This window comes from Perognathus longimembris, chromosome 3 (genome assembly GCF_023159225.1).
Source record: "Perognathus longimembris pacificus isolate PPM17 chromosome 3, ASM2315922v1, whole genome shotgun sequence".
In the NCBI taxonomy this organism is placed as follows: domain Eukaryota; kingdom Metazoa; phylum Chordata; class Mammalia; order Rodentia; family Heteromyidae; genus Perognathus; species Perognathus longimembris.
Window position 1 is genome coordinate 85,006,341 of NC_063163.1, and position 24,338 is coordinate 85,030,678.

A 24,338-nucleotide genomic window follows, 5' to 3' on the forward strand; every position below is an offset into this window, starting at 1 on the left:
TCTCAGCATGTGCAGAGGAGTACGGGGCTGCGCATGGACGTAAGAGGGTTATCTTAAGAGGGTTGAGAGAGAGACCACAGGGCAGAAAAAACTGAGCAACATGGGGCTCCAGGCCTCATTTCTGCCTTTGTGACACTGGACAGACGGGAAAGACGGTGCCATCCCACATGTGGCCAGCAGAGGTCGCCTGGCACCACCAGAGCCTCTTCCCCCACAGGCTCCCACCCCTTGCTCCTCTTCTAGTCTCCACCTCAGGGAGCAACATGGATGCGCTGGGCCCTGGCCCTGAGCCAGGCAGCCACCGTCACCTGGAGGGTTTGTCCCGCTCTATCTCTCTCCTTCCTTTCCTTCCGTGGCGTCAGCAGCTGCCCGAGTCCCTGGCCCTCAGCTCGCCAATCCCTTCCAAGCCATTGTTCCTGAAGACACTCCCCCCCTGCCCGCCCTCCCCCCCCCCCAGCATCGCAGGCACCCAGCCCCCTCTTGGCAGGTAAAGAGTGGCCGAGGAGGAGAAAGACCATTTATTTCTCCGCCCACAGTGGGACTGGTAGGTTTTCAAAAGAGCAATCAGCTGGCTTCCCTTTAAATCTTGGCTGACTTCCACCTGGGCAGCCAATCAACAGAGGCGGAGCTGGTGAGTTGCCTAGGCAACAGGCCTCTGGTTGGCTGGAGATGGTCAGCCGCCCACTCCCCGCCCCCCAGGAGAGGGGAGTTAACTCTTCGCTGCCAGCTCTCCCGTTCCCAAGTACAGTACAGGCCCGGAGGAGGCCGCCTGCTCTTGCTCCTGAAGTCTTATGCAAAGTGGAGAGCAGTGGACAAGATGGGGCAGGATGAAGAAAAGTGCCTTTATCTGGGATAGATGTAAGGCCTGCAGGTTGGAGGGGGGAGGAAAGGACAAAGACAGACACACGCACAAAACAAGAACCTCTCTGCTGGCTCCAGTCCGCCCAGTATAAAGCTACAGTGAGGGTTTCGCCCCACAGGCCCTCTGTCCAGTCGCTGGGTAGCAGAGATGACACAGGAGGCGAGGCAGAAGGGGTGGCAGGGTTCCCTCTGTCCCTTGGGGGCCCTCAGGTTTGTCACTGCCCACTTGAGTCAGAGAGCAGACCAGCATGGGCAGCTGCCACAGAAACACGGGTGGGATCCACAGGGGGTGTCACGGGAAAGGGGGGTCTTTCTCTTCTCCCCTGGCGTGGGGGAAGGTAGAGGCACGTGGGTGTGCGTGCGTGTGTGTGTTCAACAGGACACGTGTTTGTGAGTGAGGATGCTGTCTTTTTGGCAGGGACGTTACTGTGGTTTCTAGCTCTCTCTCTCTCTCTCTCTCTATCTCTCTCACCCTCTCTGGAAACTTCCAGTCGGAGTCAGCTGGCCTGCTGTGTGGCCATCACCCTGACTGCCACCAGCCAGGTCCCCAGAACAATTCTGGCTTCCTGAAGGCTCCTCCCAGTGCTGGACCTGGGTGGCCGGGGCCCACCTGCTGGAGGTGCAGGGGCGAAGCGGGAGGGAAGATGAGCGGCCTGGGCCTCAGGCCTTTGCTGAAGCCTCGGAGACACCCTGGGCAGTGAGCTCCGCCAGCACGTTGTCCAGGTAGCTGGCATCCGGGTAGCCGTGGCCCGTGAGGTTGGACCCAAACTCGGTTTTGTGGTGGATCTCGTTCCATACCACAGTGTCCGACTCGCCGGTGGTGTTGGACGTGCCGATGGTGAAGATGAGCCTTCGCTCCCAGGCTGTGATCAGCAGTCTCAGCACCTGGGGCGGGGGAAGGGGGCACTGGTCACCACGGCTCCCACTCCTCCAGCCGCCACTCCGCCTCCTGAGACTCCGTGTCTGGCTAAGCCCTGCTGGCCTGGCCGCCCCATGTCCTCAATGAATTAAACCCCCCAAAGTTTCTACGGAAATCTTAATTTCTGGCTTCTCTTGAAAAACACAAGTAGCAGCCAGGCGCTTGCTGGCTCATACCTGGCATCCTAGCTATGAAGGAGACTGAGATTTGAGGACTGTGGTTCAAAGCCAGCCCAGGTAGGAAAGTCCCTGAGACTCTTATCTCCATCCAACTAACCAGCAAAAAGTCAGAAGTAATGCTGTGGCTCAAGTGATAGAGAACTAGGTTTGAGCACAAAAGCTAAGGGACCGCATCCAGGCCCTGAGTTCAAGTCGCAGGACTGGCACACACGGACAAAAAAGTAGAGTTAGACCACCTACAGCGAGTTAAGTGGATGAAGGGCTTGAATACTTGGGTTCAAATCTCAGCTCCATCACTTTATAGCTGTGTGACTGCAGGCAAGTGACTTGCCCTCTCTGAAGCTTCATTTCTCTTTCTCTAAAAAGGGGTAAAGGCCTTTACCTCAGCACCTGCAGGGTGTTGAGACAGAGGTGTGTGAAAAAGGTGGGCAGAGCTGTTCAGGTGCTAGTTTGGGGGCCAGCAGGGACAGGGGACCAGGGGATGGCCGGCACCCACCTTCCGGCCCTTCTCGTTGTTGGGCAGATAGCAGTGGCGTGGGAAGCCTCTGGCCGTGAATTTCTTCCCGGGGTTGGGGTGCTCAGGACCCTGCGGGAGGCATGGCAGCTTAGACCACAGACGCATGGGGGGCCCGGGCAGAGCCTGGGGGGCCGCAGGGGCCAGCAGGCCTCACCTGGATGCCCGTGGGGATGTCATAGACTATGCGGATGGTCTGCGTGTCCGCGAAGCCGGGCAGCGAGTGCGGGATGAGGTGGAACTCCATCTTCCCGGGGGGCTGGGTCCCCGTCTTCTCCCCATAGATGGCCTTGCATGTGGGGCACTGTAGGCTGCCGTCCTAAGGAGGGGAGGTGAGAGGTGAGCCTCCTTTGGATGTGGGGGTGCTCACCCCCCCCCCGCCAGGCCCAGCCCACCTTGTTGCCATTGGAGTACATGGCCACGAGGCACAGCAGGTGGTACATGTGGCCACAGCGGCCCAAGCGGCCCACGAGCTCTGGCCGCACACCCTTGTGCCGCAGCACGCCCTCGTAGCCCGACGCCGTGACCAGCCGCTCCATGCAGATGGTGCAGTCCTGGGGGGGGGGGGGCACCAAGGAACACAGAGGCTGGGGAGGCCGCGACGCCTCCTGAGGTGGGGCTGAGCAGCACGCATGTGCATGCATGTGCACACACACACACACACACACACACACACACACACACACCGTCCATGGCACCCATCTGGCAAATGGAGAGAGGACAGCTTTCATACATTAAATTCTGATTAATCAGCCAGGCCCCTGTCTGGCTGGATTAAAGGATTAACTACCCCAAATGGAAACTTCAGGACATTTCGTGGAAATGTGTGTGTGTGTGTGTGGTGTGAAGGAGTGTGTGACAGGAAACTGCCGGCCATCTGACGTAGATGTGAGATTCGGTGACACCAGCGGATGTGTCCGTCAGAGGCCATGAGAGGTAGGGAAGGGAAGGGAAGGCTGGAAGGGGCAGGCCGGGAGGAACTGCTCCCGGTGGAGGGCAGGCCAGGTTCTCTCCAGGCTCCCTGCCACCACCCAGGTCTGATCCGCCCCTCCCTGCTGGCTCACCTCATCCGGGGGGTTTTTCACCTTCTGCATGTACCTTCGGACCACGTCCTCCGGGTTCTTACCTGCGGGGACACAGTGGGTGGGGTGGGGTGGGGTTGGCTGGGCCCAGGCCGGGGTGGCAGGAGGGCGGGTAGAGGGGTAGGGGCGGGAGGGGCCAGCGCCAGGGCAGCCTCCGAGGACGGGTGGGGCGTACTTTTCTTGAGATGCTTCTTTTTGGTCTTGCGGCACACGCCGGGCACGCCGGGCACGGGCTTCACGTCGCTCTTGCTCACGGGTGGCGGGTGTAGGACGGGTTTGGGGGCGCGGGTCAGGCACACGGGCAGCCCCGCGGCGCACAGCAGGATCCCGGTCATGCCTGGGGCGGGGCGACACCGCAGGCCACGCCCACCACCGTGGTGAGGGGCGGTACACCATCGCAGGCCACGCCCATCGCGGTGATCAGGGGGCGGGGCGACACCACAGGTCACGCCCCCCCTAGTTATCGGGCAGGCGATATAATAAGCCATGCCCACCAAGCAGATGCTCTCCCGCCATTGGTAGATTGAAGAGGTCTGGTCCTCTGGGCCACACCCTCTGTCTTCCTTCAGCCTGGATGGAGGGCAGAGCTCCCCCCAAGACCCCATTCACCGGGCTGTGCCCCCAAATGGGTGAGTGGGGTACCTCCCCCATCCTGATTATAGCCAAGAGAGCAGTGCTAGGGGCCGTGCCTTTGCCCAGCCACCAGCTGGAGGGGTGCCCTCGAGGCTGTGGGGCTGGGCTTTACCCTGGCAGGCCCTACCCTTGCTTCCCACCCCGGCTGGCCTCACCTGCCAGGGCCGGGTGCACAGGTCCGGTACCATTCAGGTTCTTCACTGGGAGTGCAGGGACCCTGCGAGAATAGGGTAGAGGCCACAGCTGTACTGCCAGCTCCAACACTCCATCAGGGACCCTAGTTTTCCTTCTGTCTCTGGCCCCTTCACACCTGCCCGCCATGCAGGAGGACCCCCAGAAAACCGCATCCTGATGTGGGTGTCCCAGGACAGAGGGCGCTGCCTCCTCCCCAGGGGGATGACTTGGCTTCTGGTCCTCCCTTTATTGATCACTCCATCTCTCAAAGTTTATGAAGAATAAAGGATTAATCAGGAAATACTTGTCTGTCTCCCTCTCAGGGATTCAACATAACTGAGCACAATAGAGATTCTAATAAGTCCTGCACGTGTACAATATTAAAAACTCAGTTTCCAAAGACTTTCTCTCTTTTTTTGAAAGTCTTACTGTCACCCAGGCTATCCTGGAACTCATGATCTCCTGCCTCAAACCTCCTGAAGGCTAGGAGTATAGGTGTGTGCTATTATGCTAGGCTTCCAAAGACATTTGGTTCTAGGCTGCCCATATACCACCATCCTCTTGTCTCCTATCATGGCAGACATCACTAATCCATCATGGCTCTCCAGGAAGCCCCTATCAATCAGGAAAGCTTGATACCTTTGGTCTACAGATGCCCCTGTTCTCACTGAGCCTTTGATGTGGAACTGAGCAAGGGACCCCAAGAAGAACCCATCTGAGATCATTTCTGGAATCCTGTAAAACCCAGAGCTCTGCCTTACGAAAGTCAGTTTGGCACCTAGGATGGGCCATCTTTCATTCACCTGCTGGTGAGCTGCTCGGGTCAGGTGGCCCTGAAGTGGCCCCAGCCTCCCGCAATCTGCAGGCTGCCCCAGAGAATGTCAGGTAGCCGAGTTCCCATGAAGCCGAGCGTGGGAGCCACTGGGGGCCCCTTTTTGATGTGGGTCACACAGCTTCCTCTGCTCAGTGAGAACTTTATCTCCCAGGGGCCTCCACCCCAGCCCTGCCTTCCCAGGCCCAGCCTCAGGACTCCTTTGGGGTCCTTCTGTTTAGAGCAGAAGCCAGGTCTGGCTTCCTCAGAGCAGACACATTCTGTCTGGGAACCCCTTCCTGGCTCCAGCACCCACATTCCAGGGGGGGCTTGGTTTTTCCTGTGTTGAAAGGGCCCCTTGAGAAACAGTTGGAGAGGGGTGATTGGAATTTGGAGGTCAGATTGCTCCAGGAGCTTTCATGTCACCTCTTGCATCCTCAGAGTCCCCTGTGGGCCCAGCACTCTCTGCCCGAGCCCAGGTGGGTGGGAGGCCTGCAGTTCCCACGCCCCGCCCCGCCTGGGGCAGACTCGTGGTTGTGGTTAGTGGTGCAGAGTTTGGCCTCCCAGGGAGTCTCTCAGAAAGCGGTGCAGGTGGGGGCACGGTGGGAGGGCTCCGGGTTTGACCTGGGGCGAGGCAGGGTTACAGCCACACACCAGCCCCTGGGGCCAGGAAAAGGGGAGGGCGGGAGGTGGGGGGAGGGTCCTGGGAACCTGGGGAGGATGAGAATTTCTGCATTGTACCTTTGGTAGTGGAGGATTTTTGAGTCATTTAAATGTGCTACTTAGGAGGAGGTTAATCATGATTGGCAGGGCAGTTTCGGGTGATATCTGGCCTCAGGCTGGATGATGGCCTGTAAGGGCATCCCCATGCCACAGGGTGCAAAACCCAAGGGCCAGAGAGGGTGAGGGGTTCAGCGGGGTCACACAGCAGGAGGGAATGCCAAAGTTGGGCCTGAACTTGGCTGGTGGTGTTCCATCCTCACCCCTGGGCTCCCAGACACCTTGGGCGGGGGGAGGGTGTAGCCTGTGAGGCGTCTCCCATGTTGGCTAATGGGCACAGTCAGGCTGAAATGCATGGCACTGGGCAAGTATCTTAGCCTTCCAGAGCCTCAGTTTCCCTGTGTGAGGAATGCCACCTGGGGTGGGAGTGAGAGAGGCCTGGTACCCAAACGCTTCTCCTTGTCAAACAGAGGCAGGCTTGAGCTGTGCCCCTCCCTCGTGGGGGTGGAAAGTCTGAGCGAGGCTCTGCTCTCAGCCCAGCTGCCCAGCTGTGTTCCGCAGGGCTGGAGGCTGACCTCTGGGGAGGCAGGGCGGATCTTCCCCACCCTGTGGATCCCTCAGGCCCACATTGCCAGCTGGCTCTCCTCTCCCCCACAGGGGCGGGTGGAAAAAACCCTGGTCAACTGAATGCTCTGCCTTGCCTGGCTTTGTGACGCCAGGAGGCTAATCTTCCTCTCTGTGCCCCCTCCAGGGTGAGGTGAGAGAGCCTGTCAGTCAGCTCATGACAGGTAGCTGAGCTTTGTCAGATGGGGAAACTGAGGCCAGGGAAGCAAAGCCACTGGTCCCCTCCCTGACAGGGAGGCTGGAGAAAAGGAGCAGGAGGAGCTGAGAGGAAAAGATGGGAGAGATGCAGTAAGGTGGGGATGGGGAAGACAGACAGAGAGACGGAGCCAGGAAGACATAAAGACACACTTGCAGGCAGGTGTGGAGGGAGAACCCCAGAGGCCTGGTTAGGGGCTGACTTGGGGGTTCACATGCCGGAGTCTCAATCCAGGGCCCCAGAAAGGAGTGGTTTTGAGGCAGGCTAAGGGGAGCGTGGAGTTAAAACCAGGTCACCAGGGTGGCCCGGTCCATCAGGACAACATCATCCGGAGGCAGAATCAGCGCACAGGCGCACAGGCAGCGAGGTGAAGCGAGGACAGGCGCCGGCATCTGCCAGCGCGGAGGGCTGGGGGAACCCGCCCTGCCCACCACTCACTCTACCCCTGGAGCCCTGGGGCAGGGTCTCTGCTCCTTAGCCGGGAAGCAGGGCCACTGTGAGAGGGGGCCTTTGGAAGGGAGACCTTGGAAAGGGGACAGACACAGGGACAGAGCTGGGAAGGAAAGGCCAGGCCAGCAGGCTGGGGGCGGGGAGACTGTCTGGCTCAGCGGGGACAACCCCCCCCCCCAATCCCAGGCTGCCACGGGCTTTAGTTGCCTTGGCAACTGCAAGCGTCAGCCTGGAGGATGGGGTTGGCCATCCCACTCTCCTTCTCCCACCCCCCCTTGGGGCCTGTCTCCCCCAACCCCTGGGATTTTTAGCTGGGGCTCATTGGATTTGGGAGTTGAGGGGCTTGATTCAGGCTTGTCTGGAGGGCAGGGTGGATTGAGGGACCATGTGAGGCCCCTCCATCCCCATCCCCCGCTTTCCTGCTGGGCCCAAGAAGGGCTAGAAATAGCAGGGGGGGGGCAAGGGAAATGGGGGACACAGGCTAGTGAGAAGAGGACATTCGATGATGAGGACGCCCCCTTCTCCCCACAGCAAAAGCACACTCCATCTCAGCCCCCATTGTTTCTACAAGTGGGCCTCTCTCTCTGTCTCTAGAACCTTCTGAGCTCATTCAGACCTCCTACCTAGTGCCCTGCCTGGGGTCACCGCGCACTTCCAGCCCCCTCACGGCTCAGGGTTGATGCCGAGCTCCCTGGAAGACACACTGGCTGTTCCTTCTGCCTGGAACAGCCTTTCTGTTCACCCCCATCTCCTCTCACCCAGCCCCCCCACCCCTGTCTGTCCCTCCCTGCAGGGGTGCACTCAGTCGTGGCCGTGTGACTGTCTGCCTGTCTGTCTGTGGGTCTGATCACACATGGCCACAGCACACCCCTGGAGACTGAACCTTGCAGAAAAGCTGAGGAATTCCCAGGCTACCTGGAAGCCTGCCCTCAAAATTCTCTGGGCAGAAAAAGCTGAGTTATGAAGGTGCGTGCCTAACACATGGCACCCAGGGATTTCTGAACTCCATATGACCTAGGGTACCTACCTTCCTCAGTGAAATCCTGCTGGCACAGCCCAGCAGAGGAGAGCCCCCCGCCAAAGAGAACTCTGGTTAAAGCAGGCACCAGGAGGTGCCTCTGTCTCCCCTATCCCCATTCCAAGGTACCCCAAGTATTCTGCCTGGAACCCAGTTTGGGAACCATCCTAATAAGGCAGAGGGGAGGGCCCACATACCACCTGCCACTGGGATGCTGGATGGGACCCATGCAGGCCTCTGAGTCCACACCATGCACACCAGCTCTGGGCTCCTGCAGGGTGGGTGCAGCCAGAGGGTTCCCCATCTCCAGCCACATGGGCACTCCGGGCTTCCGGAGCTGTTTGGGGGAGCCAAGGGATACAGGATAGTTTAGCAAGGAAGCATCAGGAATCCGGGGCTGTTGGCAGTGCCTGCAGGACCCTGTCACCTGTGAGTTTGCCCTCCCAGGCTTGCTGTTGCTGTTTCCTTGTCTTTGAATTGGGAGGTGAGGATGGGTTTTTGTTGTTTTGGGGTGTGTGTGTGTGTGTGTGTGTGCTAGTCCTGGGTCTTGAACTTGGGGCCTGGGTGCTGTCTCTGAGTTTTTTCACTCAAGGTTGGGTCTCTACCACTTTGGGCCACAGTGCCACTTCCAGTTTTCTGGTGATTAATTGGAGATAAAAGTCTTTCCTGCTTGGACTGGCTTTGAACTGGGATCCTCAGATCTCAGCCTCCTGAGCAGCTGGGATTACAGGCGTGAGCCACCAGCACTCGGCTTGCTTTGAGTGAGAGAGTGTGTGTGTGTGTGTGTGTGTGTGTGTGTGTGTGTGTGTGTCCATCCTGGGACTTGAACTCCGGGCCTGGGCGCTGTCCCTAGGCTTTTGTTGCTCTAGGAGGGCGAGGGCGTTCTACCACGTGAGCCACAGAGCGACTTCTGGAAGATTACGGATTTTTCCTGCCTGGCTGGCTTCGCACTGGAACCCTCCACTCTCCGCGTCCTGAGCAGCTGGGACGGCGCGGATGGTTCTGACCTCGCTCGCGCGCGCGCACCACGCCGGGGCGCACCCGGACCCGTGGGCCCCGTCTTACCCGGGCGGGATGGAGGCGCGCGAGCTGGCGCTGGTGGCCCGCTGGGGCCCCGGCCGGTTGAGGTTGTTCTGTCCTGGGGCGGGCGCGGCGTCGGGGGCTCCGGGGGTCCGCGCGGGGCCGGCGTTGGCGGGGGGCGCGGGCTCGGCGGTGGCGGCGGCGGGCGCGGCGGCGGGCGCGGCCCAGAGCGCGGCGCCCGCGAAGGTGGCGCTGGGGCGCAGAGCGCGCGCGGCGGCGGCGCGGGCGCGCGCGGCGTGCCGTCGGGGGCGCGCGCGGCGGCGTCGGGCGGCGGCGGGGGCGCGCGGCGGCGCTGCGAGGCCAGCACGGCGTTGGAGGCGGCGCGCGTGCAGTCCACCAGCAGGCACTGCGCGCACGAGCAGGGCCGGCCCGGGCCCGCGCCCACCGGCCAGGACTGAGAGCGCGGCACGGCGCCCACCGTCAGCGGGTAGGCCAGGTCCAGCCGGCGGCGCAGGCGGCGGCGGCGGCGCGTCTGCCGGTTCATCTGCGACATGCTGCCGAAGATGATGAGGTAGCAGAAGCCCAGCGAGGACAGGTCGAGCCACGGGTGCCGCTTCTCGTAGGCGTTCTGGATGGTGATGCACACGTCCATGTCGTAGGCCGTCCACGCGCCGCCGTCCGCCTCCCACTCCCACACGATGCCCTTGCCCGGCGCCGACGACGGCTCGAAGAAGTTGCGGCGCACGGGGCGCATGGTGCCTGCGGGGGGGGGGGTTGGGGGGAGAGGGGGACAGGAGGGTCAGATCAGGGCACACGGCCAGAGGCCGGGCCCCAGGCCAGCTCACGTCGGTCCTCCGGGATGGGCCGGTGCCTGGCTGCTCAGCAGGGGGACAGGGAATGGCAGATGGGGTCCAGGCCGGCGCTCATGAAGGGGCCTGGGGAGGAAATGTGCCAGGCCCTGGCCCACCAGGGACCCGGGCAGCGGCCACGGTCACCACTCCCTCATTTGTTTGGGATACAGTTCATTCTTTCATCCATGCAGATACGAATTCGAACCGTGCACCAGCCCATTCAACCATTGTGTGGAATGCATTGGTTCACGCCTTCCTTCACGAGTTCGTCATTTGTTCATTCAGTCGTTCGGTTGTGAGTTCAAATCTCAGCACCACCCCATTGGGCCATGCATTTGTGCTCACACCTTCACCATTTAGTTCATTCATTCATTCAGTCAAGCATGAACTGAACACCAGCCCATGCCTTTGTTCATGCCTTCCTGCACTCATCTGCCGTTGGTTTGTTCATTCACTCCCTCTCATCCGCCCATTCAGAGTGCCCTCATCCATGAAGCCTCTCCATCCTTCTTCCTTCCCTGCTCTTCCCCCATCTGGGATACTTTCTGCCCTGCCCTTTGTCCTGCTTCAGCCACCTCCCCTGCTAAGTGTAACAGCCGCCGGGATGGCCATTTCGGGTTTATTTTCAGCTATAAAACCAGTACCCGAGGAGACATTTGATGAATAAAGTTCATTAGTTCATGTACCAGTAGTTTGGGAGTTGAGCTCTTCTTTTTGACACAGAGTTCAACCTGTCTGTGTACAATAGCCCATTCTGGTCCCTGAGAGCCAGAATTACAGATATGCACGACCATGCCCAGCTATGGTTTAGGACTTTATCCCTTCAAACATGGCTTCATCCTTGTTTGCACACATCTTCCTTCCTTTGGTAGACACTAGCCCACCATGGTATTTGCAGGGTTCTGTGCGGAGTGCTCCTTCCAGCCCCACTCCATGCAGTGGTTCCTAGTCCCCTTACTGGGTGGGTACACACACCCCACTCTGAATGCTGGGGCATGGATCCTTCACTCCCCACCTTGGCTATACATCTGCCAGAGCTCTACACACACACACACACACACACACACACACACACACCAGCCAGGCCCTACGGGAAACCTTGCACTAACTCATTAACACAGGCCAGGCTGCAGGACTTAACAGAGCCTTTGGCTTGCTCTAGAATCCTGGGGCTGGGGTGGAGAAATTTTCCTTCACTGATTCATTCAGCATGTCTGCCAGAAAGCTACCACAGGGCCTCTCAGCTGCCTGCCAGGCCCCCAGAGCCTGTCTAGGCCACAGTGGCCCCATGTTGAAAATGGGGATGAGGCTAATCCAGGATGCCCCCCCCCAAAGTCTTGCCCTGGGTCACAGGAATGACACTAAGTTCCTGCAGTGGAGACCTTCCCCCCAAACCTCATTTCAAAGTCTGGCACCCCCACTGTCCAGGCCCATGACTATGTCAGGTGACCCCATGTCTTTCTGCCTTGGCCTTCTCATCTGGAAAAATGGAAAGGAGCAGAACTTTCTCTTGGTTGGGGGGGGGTCCCCTTCTCCCTGCTCACACTTCTCTTCTCTGACCCCAGATCCATCAATTGCTCAGCCAGCAGGGGAAACTGAGGCCCAGAGCTGAAGTTGATTGGAGAGAGGCAGGGTGTGGGCTGGAGGCTGGGCCCTGTGTGTATGCCAGACTCCAGCCAATCAGAAAGACTAGCTGGGCCCTGGGCCGGGGCTGCTGCCACACTCCAGCCAATCAGAGGAGGACTAGCTCGACTCTGAGGAGGGGCCGCTGCCACACTCTAGCCAATCAAAGGAAGACTAGCACAACTCTGAGGAGGGCTGCTGCCATACTCCAGCCAATCAGAGAAAGACTAGCTCGACTCTAAGGAGGGGCCGCTGCCACACTCCAGCCAATCAGAGGAGGACTAGCACAACACTGAGGAGGGCAGCTGTCATACTCCAGCCAATCAGAGGAAGACTAGCGGGGGGAGGGGCCTAGATGTACAGTTCATTTATCATTTTTATTGAGCGCCTCTGTTTTGATTCCTCCCTGGCCATGGTGCCTCATCCAGCTCAGTCCTGGGAGGGCCCAGTGAGGGAGGAAAGCCTGGATCCTGCACCGGCTGTGCCCGTCTGCTGATCTCCCAGCTCAGGGCCTCGGTTTCCCCAAGTGCATAAGGAGGAACTGTGCTAGCGGGCCGCAGGCCCAAGCCCATGCTGAAGGCAAAGTCAGATGGTGGCAAGAGGAGAGGGGAATGGTCTTATTTACCCTCCTGGGTCCTGAGCTTGGTGGGGAGGGGGATAGGGGTAGGCGGGGCCCAACACCAAGATGGTAATTCAGAAAAAGCAACTCCGAATTCTCTCAGGCCTGGGGCAAATCCTTGCTCCACACACAGCTCCAGTTCTCTCTGGAAAGCACGGGTAAAAATTCTCGTAACAATTCTCTCCTCAGAGAGGTGAGCACAGAGGAGCTCTGCACAGCGCTCAGCAGAAGGGCAACGATCCACAATGCTAACTACAATAGCGCTTGTCTCAGGTCACCTGCAGTCATCGTCTCCAGCCCCCACCCTGCCCAGATTTCCATTGGTGCAGAGGAGTCTCATGGCCTTTTTGCCCTGGTTGGCCTCACACTTGAGTCCTCCCCATCTCAGCCTTCTACTTGCACAGCTATTTTCCCCCCCAGTGCATGTGTATCTAGACACTGGCATTAAATCATTTGCTTTTGTTCCTAACCGCTCTCACTGGGTGGGGCTTGCTGGCGCTCAGGGAGCAGGTCAGACTCACTGTGGCTTTCCCACCGCAGGAAGCCTGAAGCTGGCCTGATCTGCAGCTGTGTCCTACTTGGCTGGCTGTGGTGGGAAAGGGGAGTGCTTGGTCCTAGGGGTGGGGTGGAGATAGGGGCAGCAGGGACAAGGCTCCAGAGGTCAGCTCTGCTGCATAGGACTCTGGGAGCTGGCCAGGGCCGGCCAGCCCTGCGTCCATCTCTAGGGCTCTATTTACCAGGCATCGATTTCCCTGTCTGTTTACAGGTACTTATTAAAGGCTGCGTCTCTGGAGTCCTTTTGAAACTGGAGAGCTAGAGTAATTAGGGCAGCCGCTGCCCTCCCTGCTGGGCCCTGTACCCCACTGTGCCCTGCTTCTGCCCATTGTCTATCTGGGGGGGGGGGCCCAGGCTGGCTGTGGACCAGGCCCGGGGGCCCAGAGGGTCAGCTGGTTTGCTGGTGCCCTGTATAGATCACGGCCCTGGATTGAGCCACTGGTCACTTCCCTCCACCACACACAGCGACTGGAGCCTAGATTTGCTGAAGGAACAAGAGGCCCTGGGCTGGAGGCTCCTGAGCCTAGGAGAGCCGGGCTGGGCTCAGGGCTCTGCCAGGGGCCCCAGGCCCACCCCATCACTTTGGGCTGGGCATTACACTGGCCTCAGGGCCTGCGTCTCCGTGGTAGTCAGGCTCCAGGACAAGCCTCCTCTTCCAGCCTGGCCTTTGTGTGCTGGCTTTTCGTTTTCACCCCTCCCCCCAGCCCAGCAAGAATGTTTGCTTGAGAAACTCCAGTCTCTGTCCAGCAGAGCTGAAGGCAAAGGGGCTTTAGTCCAGGAGGGCTGGGCTGGGCGGGGAGACACAGACACCAAGACCAAACTGGGGGCCAGTGGGGGGGGCAGCCAAGGGGGCCGGTGTCAAAGAGACAAGTTGGACAGACAGAAAAGCAAAGCTGAAACTTTGAGATGAGGAGGTTACAGAATGGCAGGGAGGAACAGTGGTGGAGGCCATGATTCGGGAGAGAGACTCGGGGCAGAAATGGCAAAGGTAGTGACTGAGCAACCTTCCTGAGCACCTACTGCTCGCTGCCATTGTGCTCAGCTCGGCACGTCTGTCCCTTTCCTCCACTGCCTGGATTTTACCCACTTCATAGACAGGAAAGCGGAGCCCAGGGCCACAGGGGAAATCCTGGATGGCCAAGAGCAGAGAGCTGAGGACGAAGCTCCATCATAGATTAAGGAAGGTCCAGGCAGGCCTCAAGAACTTGGGCTTAGGCCAGGGCTAGCCTAGCCTTGGATACCTCCAGCCACGGGGAACTCACTACCCCAGTTTGCCTCCAGGTTAGCTGTGTGAGCTTTGCTTTGAAAGCTGGGCACCAATCGAATCTATGCCACACCCTTCCCCCCAGCCTAGCAGTGGGGTGTTAGGGGGACTCAGCCTCCAGCTCACCCCACAGACAGAGGTCGGGGTCCTGAGCCACCTGCTTGTGCCTCACAGGCCTGGGACAGCCTGGGAGCCCAGTAGGGGTTCCTCCCTTTGGGGATGGCTTCCTGGAGGGAAATGACCTCAGTTTGGGGTCCCCAGGCCTGGGCGGAAGGAGGGCCGTGGGAGGCTGTCACGGGACATCCTGTGGGGGGCTGTGCCTGAGGGGTGGGCAGTGGGTCGAGCATCACGAGTGCCAGGATGCAGTGAGGGCCTGCGGCCCCCCACCCCCTGCGCCGCGCTCAGATGCCAGCCAGCTTCATCCTCACCTGCACAGCAAGGCCAATCTGAGGACTCCATTGCCTTCTCTCTCTCTCTCTCTCTCTCTCTCTCTCTCTCTCTCTCTCTCTCTCTCTCTCTCTCTCTCTCTTTTTGTGTGTGTGCCCATCCTGGGGCTTGAACTCAGGGCCCGAGTGCTGTCCCTGAGCCTTTTTGCTCAACACTGGAACACTACCACTTGAACCACAGCACCACTTCCAGCTCTTTTGCTGAACTGGAGATAAAAGTCTCATGGACTTTCCTGCCCAGGCTGGCTTCGAACCATGATCCTTAGCTTTCAGCCTCCTGAGTAGCTGGGATTGCAGGAGGGAGCCGCTAGAGCCCAGCTCATCACCCCACTTCTACAGATTTGGAGGCGGAGGCCCAGACTCGCTGGTCGGCCCAGCCCCCAGCCCCAGGCCACCTGTTAGCTCTGCTTTCACACACCCATGTTTCTGAGAAGGAAACTGAGGCACAGAGGTTGTACAGCAAGACAGGGGCCTGGCTGAGGCTCAACTCCTGGTCAGGACTCTCATGATTCTCTGGAGCAGCTGCCTTGTCCCTTTGCCCTGGAGCTGGTCATCTGCAGGACTGGCCCTCCATGACAAGGCCAGTGACACCCAGGACTCCTGGTGCTAACCTGGGGCGTCAGCTCACCCTCCTCAGGGTGCCTTGGCGGATAAGGAAATCGAGGCCCTCTGAGGTGTGGAAAGCAGTGCACAGCACTGGGTGGGTTCTGGCACGGGCCGGGCCGGGGCGGGAAGGGCCACCTGTGGATGCAGGCAGCCCTGGCCCTGACTGAGCTCAATCAATATGACACAGCTCCGGTTTCCTCCGCGCTCCTTGGGGACTCTTTAGGTTAAGCCCCAGCCCATTTGTGGTTTTGGCTCTGTTGGAGTTGCCTAGCTCCCCGGGGAGCTACTGGCTGCCAGGCGGGTGTGTGTGTGTGGGGGGGTAGGGGTGGTATTCAGTTCTGCCTGGGGAAGGTTGAGGGGCTGGGGCACTGTGGGGGGTTGCCTCGTCACCCCGTGGCCTGATGCCTCCTCACACTCAGATTCTTACAAGCTCCAAGTCAGACCGCCTGGCACAAAGTCACGCCGCTTTACCAAGGCCAGGTGTGAGCCCAGATTTTCTACTCCCTGCCTCCTGTGGTGTGTTCTCATGGGCAGCCCAGGGGCCCTTGCACAAACTCAGCTGTGACCCTGTGTATCTCAGCTCCACAGACATCAACAGCTAACCATTGCACTGAGGACCCTTCTAGGCCCCCAGCTCAGCCCTGAAGGCCTCGCCCTGAGCACCCGTCTAAGCCCCCAGCTCAGCCCTGAAGGCCAAGTGTCAGCTGCCTGGACGTGCCTGAAAGTCTAGCTGCACCCAGGCCAAACGCCCCAAGCACCACTGTGCCTCAGCGCCCCTCTGTCTGCAGTGTCTTTCCAGCTGGGAGTGTGTCTCAAGTACCGGAAGCATGGCTGCAGCAGTAGAGCACCTTCAGCAAGTACAGGGCCCTGAGTTCAAATCCTGTTTCTGTCCCAAACAAATAACCCGAATAAAGCAACAGTGAGCACATTTACAGTAGAGCTGAGCCTGGGCAAGTGGCGATCTCCCAAATCTCCAGTATCCACGGTCATGGCAGGGTGACTGGCCTCCTGGGGGGCAGGGGTAAGTCCCCGCCCTCCCCACACACAGCCATGCAGCCAACAAAGGGGTGGCGCGGGAAGTAATTGCCAGAAAACCCTGTCCCACGCACACTCCTAGACCTCACGAAGCACAGCCTGCGCCTGACCCCACAGTCTCTGTGTACATGGGGAAACTGAGTCCCGGGGAGACAGACACGTGGCTGATCTGAACTTGGGCCCTGTCATTGCCCCCCAGCCTGAGGCCTCACATGCTGGCACAACAAGCCCTCCATTCTCCAGAGCTGAGGAGGCCCGAGGGCGGAGGACGGAGGCCCCGTGCTGCCCAGCCCTGTTGCTCTTCCCTGGGGATGGAGGGGGACAAAGGCCCACAGGGAGAAGAGGCCTGGCTGCTGGCAGGGCCACCCTTTGTTCTGCACGTCAGGTGCTGGGCAGGACCCGCTGCCCGCTGGCACTGGCCTGGCACTGGCCATCCCGCCAGCGCAGGCTGCCTGGACCATACCAGGAGCCTAGAGAGGCAGAGGCCCTGGTCTCGGGTGCAGCCCCAGCCGGTGGCTCATGGGACCTCCCTGCATCCTGGGCTCCCCCCAGGACAGAACTTCTGAGGGCCCACACTGCTAAGGTGCTGGGCACACAGTAGGTGCTTGTGAAGCTCTCACAGAATGAGTAAATGCACACCTCAGATCCCTTGAGACAGACACCGTTGTTGGGGCTGCGATACAGGAGGGGAAACCGAGGTTCCGAAAAGGGGCGTGGTTTGCACAAAGCAGCAGTCTTCCCTCCCCCGAGCCCTGCCCAGTGGCTACGGAGGTGTGGACCCCGGGGCGAGATGGTTGGGGCTCGTCTAGGCTAAAGGCCCTGGCCTGGAGGGGGTGGAGTTCAGTGGCCTGCGGACCACTGCCACAGCGTGAGAGATGAGTGAGGCTTGGGGCAGAGGCAGGGGCTCCCTGCACTCCAGGAGGGGCTGGGGATCCCTCACCTCCTACCTGAGTGGCTGCTGCATTGTGAGCAGACCAGTCACGGTCCTGCCATCTCCAGAGCCCCCTCCCCTCTTCCCCCCAGCCCCCTCCCCCAGCCCCGTTCCCTGGGAACCTCCTTCCCCCCACAGCCCCTCTCAGAGCCATCCCAGCTTCCAGCACCTTCCTCCTCATTAGGTCAGACTGCACAGCTCCCAAGGGAGGGGGTCGGTGGGCAGAGCAGGAGGAGGTACATTAGGGGGTAGACCCAGGACCTGCACCCCCACAGGCTGGGTGCCTGGGGCGCTATCCATGGTACTCAGAGCCCGCAGACCCGGCCTTCAGCTCAACCCACCTGGTTCCAGCCTGGGCAGGTGCCCGTGCTCTAAGGCTGGGGTGACGGCAGTGGGGACCAGCCAGCCCCTGCACACACACACACACACACACACACACACACACACACACACACACACACGCCCCGCCAGCCCTCCCCTTGCCCTCTCTGCCCCAACACCGGCCTCCTGGGCCTGTGATTAATGAGGCTGGTCCTGCAGTGTAGCTCTGGGTCCCCCAGGGGCCAGGTCTTTAAAGGGCCTCAGCTGGCAGCCCTGCCTGCCAGGTCTGTGGGTCCCCAGAGACCCCTGGCTCTTTGTCCTTGGGGCCTGAGCTCTCTGCCAGGGCTGGCTGCCCCTCCTCCCAGGGTTCTCCTATCCTGATACCCACAGCAGGCCTCTTCCTCCAGAAAGGCCTCCTGCCAACCCCTGACGCAGCCACCCAGGAATGCAGACCTCTTCTCTACGCCAGCCCAAGTGGGGCTTTTTGTGTGCAAAGATTGTGTTTTCCCCGTGTTACCACCTGTAGTTCCTCTGGCCACCCGCTCGGGTAAGGGCCCGCATTTTGTCTTCATTATGCTGAGGCCCAGAGAGGTGAAGCAGCTTGCGCAGGGTCACACAGACAGCAGGGACCAGGCTGTGAGGTTGGCCTGGTACAGGACTGCCACCAATGACTGTCAAAGAGAAGATGGCAGACCTGGCTCTGAATAGCAGACCTGGGTCTGAATAGTGTCTGAATAGCCAGAGGCCAGCAGGCTAAGTCTACAGCCAGGCATGGCGCCTCACACCTGCAATCCCAGCTATTCTGGAGGCTGAGATCCGGAGGATTTTGATCTGAAGCCAATCCAGGCAGAAAAGTCTTAGAGACTCTGTCTTCAAAGTAACCAGCCAAAAGCCAGGCTGGAGGCATGGCTCAAGTGGTAGGACACCAGCCAAGTAAGGCTGAGGCCCTGAATCCAGACCTTAATACTACCAACCCCCTCCAAGAAGAATAGGTCCACAGAGGAGGAAAGAGGAATGCAGGCTTGTGACGGACCTATGGCGGGTCCCCAAGGTGTCTCTTCCTGACCTTGAGATCGGGCCCAGCTCCAAGGTCTCCCAGGGGCCCTGTAACCCAGGCTCCAAGCCCTGGGGACCCCCCAGGGAAACCCTGAAGGTCCCTGCCTTCGATCCCATCTGACAACAGCCTCAGCAGAAGTCTCCAGAGAGATGCAGGAGGAACACCACCTTGTTTTCCATCCTTGGGATCTGTTTCCAGAAGCCTGGCTTCAGTTGACAACAGCTAGGCTGTGTGACCCTGGGTGAGTTCCTCACCCTCTCTGGGCCTCCATCTCTCCACCTGTGTCTAAATTCTGGAAGTACTTTCCTTGATGTGGTCTGCATATCCTCCCTGTTGGCCCCCCCATCTCACGGTCCTGTCCTCAGACACGCCCTCCCCCAGGGGTGGGGACCAGGCTGCATAGGACTTGAGTTACCTTGGGGGGGGTGGCAGTTAGGGGGACACTGAGCCCAGCCACTTGTTGTGCCCCTAGCCTGGCCTTACTGGGGGGCCCCGGTCATCAGCAAAGCCCTACCCGAGGGCAGGGTCATGAGAGGCAAGCACAGGGGGTCATGGACTGCAGCCTGCGCCGACCCTCCCCCCCACTTGTTCCTGTGCAGCTCAGGACGGAGCATGGTTTTGGCAGTTTGGAATAGTCCAGAAAAAGCAGCTGTGAAAACGTGCAATCCCCGCCCACTGCCCTGCTCCTGTGAGGTCACAGCGCCCACCGGCCCTGTGGGTCTCATGTGACCTGCTGGGGCCAGGCAGGACCCGAAGGGGGAGGTTCACCACCCGCCCGCCCCGTCAGAAAAGCCAGCCAGCTCCCAGAGAAGGGTGCCCGCAAAACCAGGCCACGCCACTGCCCGCCCCTCCAAGCTAAGGAGAGCTTCGCTAATTTTATCATTAGCAAATCGAGACCAAAGCCTTGTTCCCTTCAGCACATATGCCACAGGTTTGGGTTTTACAGATGTGTGCAGAACAGATTTCCAAGGTGTTAGACCTCTCTCTCACTCTCCCTCCCCACTTTCCCTCGCTGACCTGCCCCCCCACACCAGCAGTGAGGATTTGATTTGAACTCAGGGCCTTGTCCTGCTTGGCCCCCACCCCTCCCTGAGTAGCTGAGATTACAAGTGTGATCCCCTATGCCTGGGCTAGGTGTGGCGTCCATTAGCCCTTGGACCCACAGTGGGTGCAGATGCCAGGTAGCCGGCCCATTCCACCGGTGTGGAAACTGAAAGAGCCCGGTGCTCCCGCTCTGCTTCCCATAGGCCCCTCCCTGCTCTGCTCCTGGGGTGTCCAGTCCCCCAGGACCCAGCTCCCTGCCAGCCCCACAGGTCTCCAGCCCCCCTTGCTGGGGGGGGGGAGGGCTCCTAGCAGAGTGCTGGCTTAGCTGGGACACTGGGAGGGGTGTGGGGAAGTGATGAGACTGAACTCCCGGGGGAGGCTGAACTCCCAGGGGGGTCCGTGAGGCCCAGGGCAGAGGGGTGCTATTAAGAGGGACAGGAAGCTACCAAGGCAGCTGCCTCAGGTGGGGCTCTGCTTCTCAGTGCCCCGAGCCAAGGGAAGGCCTGCGGAATCTCCACTAGCCAGGCCCTGCCCGCCGCCACCCAAGACCACAGGCGAAACCTGGTAGGGGCGGCTCCCATTGTTCATTCCTCACTAGGGCCTCAGCCACCCTCTGAGACGACAGGCACCAGACTGGACAGTGCGGCCTCCCTCTGCCCAGGACCAGGCCCCAAGTCCTTCCCACAGCTGTCCAGGTCTGCATGGCTGCTCCTTGCTCCAGTTTTATCTTGCTCCACCTTCCTTGTTCACTGCATGCCAGACACAATGCACTTGAATGGAACCTGTTCTTTCCTACCCCAGGACCTTTGCAATAGCGGCTTCCTTCTGCCTGAAACACTGCCTCTCAAATATCACTTCTTCACGCAAGTCTTCCCCAAGCTCCTCCGGTTTGTCCTATGCTGACAGGCCTACAATGGACGATCCACATGATTGTATGGTTGTTTTCTGGACCTTCATGGTAGTTTTTTCTGGAATAAGCCTCCTAGGAAGGACTGCCTGGCTTAGCACAGAGTCCCTCACACACAGGAGATCAACAAATGACAGTAGGGTGGAATAAGTGAATGAGCATCATGACTCAACCTCAGCCAAGGCCTGGGGTTGAGGAGACACAGGTATGAAATGGCGCTTCTGGGAGCCACTTGTTAGGCCTGCTCTGGGCCCCGAGGCCTGCAGAAATGGCGGGTCCTCCTTGTCCCACAAAGCAGCCACGCGTGGCTAGCCAGCGAGTGCAGGGGCTACAGTGACATCATTGCAACGAACCAGGGCTTCAGGGCTACATGTGGCCAGAGGGGGTGACGTCCTGCACCCCAGAGCTTGCAGTCCGGAGCCCTGTCATTGGGGGGCCACAGAATGCCCGGCTCAGACCATGGCGCAGCCCAGCTAGACTGGGGGAGCTAGGACAATAGCATAGGAAGCTTACTGCACGGAGTGCGGGGTGGACAAGCCCCAGGACAGGGACCACGGGTCCCCATTGCCAGCCACCTGTCACCTCATCACCACAGCCACGCCGCTCTTCCTGACATCACCTCTCCACATACCCCGCGTGCAGTGCGCAGCCACCAAATCGTGTTCTCACATCACAAGTCTCCCTCCAACCACGCCACCACCACCAATTCTGCAACCAGTGCCTCCACCATGGTCTCCCCCAACCCTCTGTGGCTCTCAGGATGCCCTGCCCGGTCCCACCAGCCCAGCCACCAGCGCCACGATTCCCCTCATGCCACCAAAAGCCCAGCCACTTCCAGGCCACCAAGATTCACCTGCAGAATCTGATGCCTGGCGGCCAACCCGGCTCTGCCTTTGAATCTCTCAGGCTACCGGGACTGTGTTTCTCGGCCTATAACATTGTTCTACAGCTGCAAACCCAATAACCACTCTCACTGCACGTGACATGGGGGGAGGGGGAGGGTTCTCAGAAGCTGGGCCTGGTGGCTCACACCTGTCATCCTAGCTACTCAGGAGGCTGAGGGATGAGGATCTCAATTCAAAGCCAACCCCAGGGGCAGGAAAGACTGCAAGAGTCCCATCTCCAAGTAACCAGCAAAAAGCTGGAAGAGGTGCTGTGGCTCAAATGGTAAAGCACCATCCTTGAGTAGAAAAGGCTCAGGGACAGCACTTAGGTCCTGAGTCCAGTTTTGGCACATGCACACACATTCACACACACACACACACACACACACACACACACACACACACACCATCTTTGGTAACTGGGTGCTAGCAGTCCCCTCAACTCAGAGCTCAGAGTCTCTCTCTCTTTAACCTGTCAGTTCACCCATTTTACAGGTGAGTAGGGAGAGGCCGCGGTAGCCAGGGAGGCCCTGGGAGACGGCTCCAGGGCTGGGTCTTGGGGGGCCCGGTAGGGGAGGGGGTGCTCACCTGTGTCCTGCCGGAACTGGTGCATGGACTGCAGGTCGATGATGTAGGGCACGAGCTGGGCGTCCACCTGGCCCAGCGCCACGGAGCCGCGCGCGTCCTCCTTGAGCACGCTCTCGATGTGGTGGCTCACCGTGGCCGTGTAGGGCCGCCAGCGGCCGTGCTCGTTCAGCCACTCCCACACGACCACCCGGGCCACGTTCTGCGGGGGGAAGCCCAGACCTCCGCCGGGCACCGCGCCCGGCCCGGCCCGAGCCATGGCGCCCTCAGCCTCGCGCCGCCGGGGCGCAGCGCGCGGGGGTCCCGGGAGGGAGGCGCGGGGCGCAGGCCGGGGACCCCAAGCTCTGCGCCCCGCTGAGGCCTCGGGGCCCTGCGGGAGGACGGCGCGGCCAGGGCAGCCTGCGGACCTGGGTCAGCGCCCCGCGCGCCTCCCAAAAGCTAGGCTCCGTCCTGGGGCTCGCGGCGCGGCCCGGTCCGGTCCGGCCTCTCTGCGGCGACCCAGATCCTGCGCCCGCGTCCCAGGGCGCTGGGCGGGCAGGAGCAGCCCAGCCCCTCTCGTCCCCTCTCCACGACGGGCTGGGCAGCAGGGGCGATTGCAGGGCGCCTGGGAAAGGGGCGGGGGCCGGGGGCGCGGCCCGCGCGTCCTGCGCGACCTGCGGGGGGGCGGGGAGAGGCCTTTAGGGGGGTGCGCGGCCGCTTCCCGCGGCGGTCGGCGGGGGGTCAGGCCAGCCGAGCCTGGGCTCCGGGGCCAGGGCGCCGTTTCCCGAGTCTCGAGGCCCGCAGGCCCCCCTGGGCTCGCCAGCGCCCCCCGATCCCGGGCCCGCGCCTGCCGGGGACGCGTGGCCCAGCGCCCCTCGGGGGTCGCCTCGGTGGGGGCGACATCAGGCCCCGATCGCCCCCCACCCCGCCCTGGGCCCCGCGGGGCCGGTGGGGACCCAGCTCCGCGCTCACCGCCGGTCTCGGGCGCGGCCCTTCCCGGCTCCGTCTCCGCCCCGCAGCTCCGGGCGCCCGGGAGATCGGGGGGCCGCGGGAAAGACGGGGGGGGGGGGGGCCCTGTCTCCCAGGCCCTGGCGGCACGACACAGCACCCGGCAGACTGACAGACCGACCGACGGACGCGAGAGCTGCGGGCGGCGACGAGGCGCCGGGATCCCGGCGGGGGCGGGGCGGGGGCGGAGGAAGGGGCGGAGACCGAGCCGGGCGCCCTGAACCCCCCGCCGGTCTGCCCGCTGCCCCGTGCCGCCCCGCCGCCCCCCGCAGGGGTCCCCGGCCTGGGCCCCACCCATCTTTGCGATGCCCAGGCTCTATCCGGAGCTTGGCACACAAAGGAGCTCAATAAATGCCAGCTGTAATGCGCCCAGAAACGGAGCGAGGAGGACTGGAGGATGGGGGGGCGGGGGCACGGCGGCTGCCCTCTATTCCTGTGGTGGTGGGGGGGGAGGGCGACAGAGAAACGACAGGACCGCGGAGGCGGGGAGAGAAAGAGGAGAGAGAGCCTCATAGTCACACAGAATCCTGGGGCAGTGCCCACCCAGGCTCTGCCCCGGCACCCAGGTAGCCATGCCTGGCTCCTTTACCTCAGTTTCCCCCTTCAGGCGAGGGGGTGGAGAGAAGCACCCCACTCTCCCAGCGAGGTTAGGGACAGGGCCACGGCTGCCTGTAAACAACAGGTGTTCAATAAATGCAGGGTGAGCAGCTGGTTGGATGGAGAGGAGGGTGGACGGAGGGTGGCAGCTCGCGCCCAGGCTGTGGGTCCCCCTTCCTCAAGCCAGCTGTGTGCAGCTGGGGACACAAGGGTCACCCCCTGTGACCTGCAGCTGTTTAGATCAGGGAAGACTTGTCCAGTGAACTGGAGGTGAACTTGACAAGGTTAGGAGTGGCTTGCTCAAGGTGCCTCCCCAGCATCAGCCGACCCCGGCTCCACCCCCAGGTGCCCCTCAGTCCTCCAGGTCAGCTTTCAGTGTGATGGGCGGCTCCAGGTTAACTGCAAAGAACCCGCTGCAGACCAGAGAGAGAGGCCTGGCCTGAGGGCTGGGCCTGGCTGCCCTGGGGCTCACACAGCTGAGCTAAGCTAGGCTCCACCCATGTTTTTCAGGGGGTCATGAATGAAGGTGCCACCCCTCTTACCAACCATCGGAAATGAAAAGAAGAACTCAGGTCTCTGGACTTCCTGTCTCAGGCTGTCGACAGTCGACAGGTTGATAGCCTGACCAGAGTCACCTCCACCAGGATGCCTGCGGTGAATCCATCCCACGCTTCAATGTTTCTTGATCTAACTTACCCATGTGGTGCCAGTCACTCCAGCAGGCCAGGCTGGGCACTAGTCACAGGGAGTCCAGGGAGCAGCCAGGGGTGGTTTTGTGACCCCCCACTAGCACAGGCAAGGGGCAGGAAGGGGAGGAAGTCCATC

The 24,338-nt window shown here is 60.8% G+C and overlaps 1 protein-coding gene across 1 annotated transcript; it reads right to left on the reverse strand.

Moving 5' to 3' along the window:
- Window positions 1-501: 501 nt before the first annotated feature.
- Window positions 502-23,015, reverse strand: Dtx1 (deltex E3 ubiquitin ligase 1). The gene is given in 11 exon segments (XM_048342911.1): window positions 502-1,746; window positions 2,456-2,545; window positions 2,631-2,792; window positions 2,869-3,027; window positions 3,538-3,599; window positions 3,731-3,892; window positions 4,344-4,405; window positions 9,247-9,476; window positions 9,479-9,960; window positions 21,933-22,582; window positions 22,881-23,015. Coding segments are annotated over 10 exon segments (1,890 nt in total). The 5' UTR covers window positions 22,189-22,582; window positions 22,881-23,015; the 3' UTR covers window positions 502-1,521.
- Window positions 23,016-24,338: the final 1,323 nt, after the last annotated feature.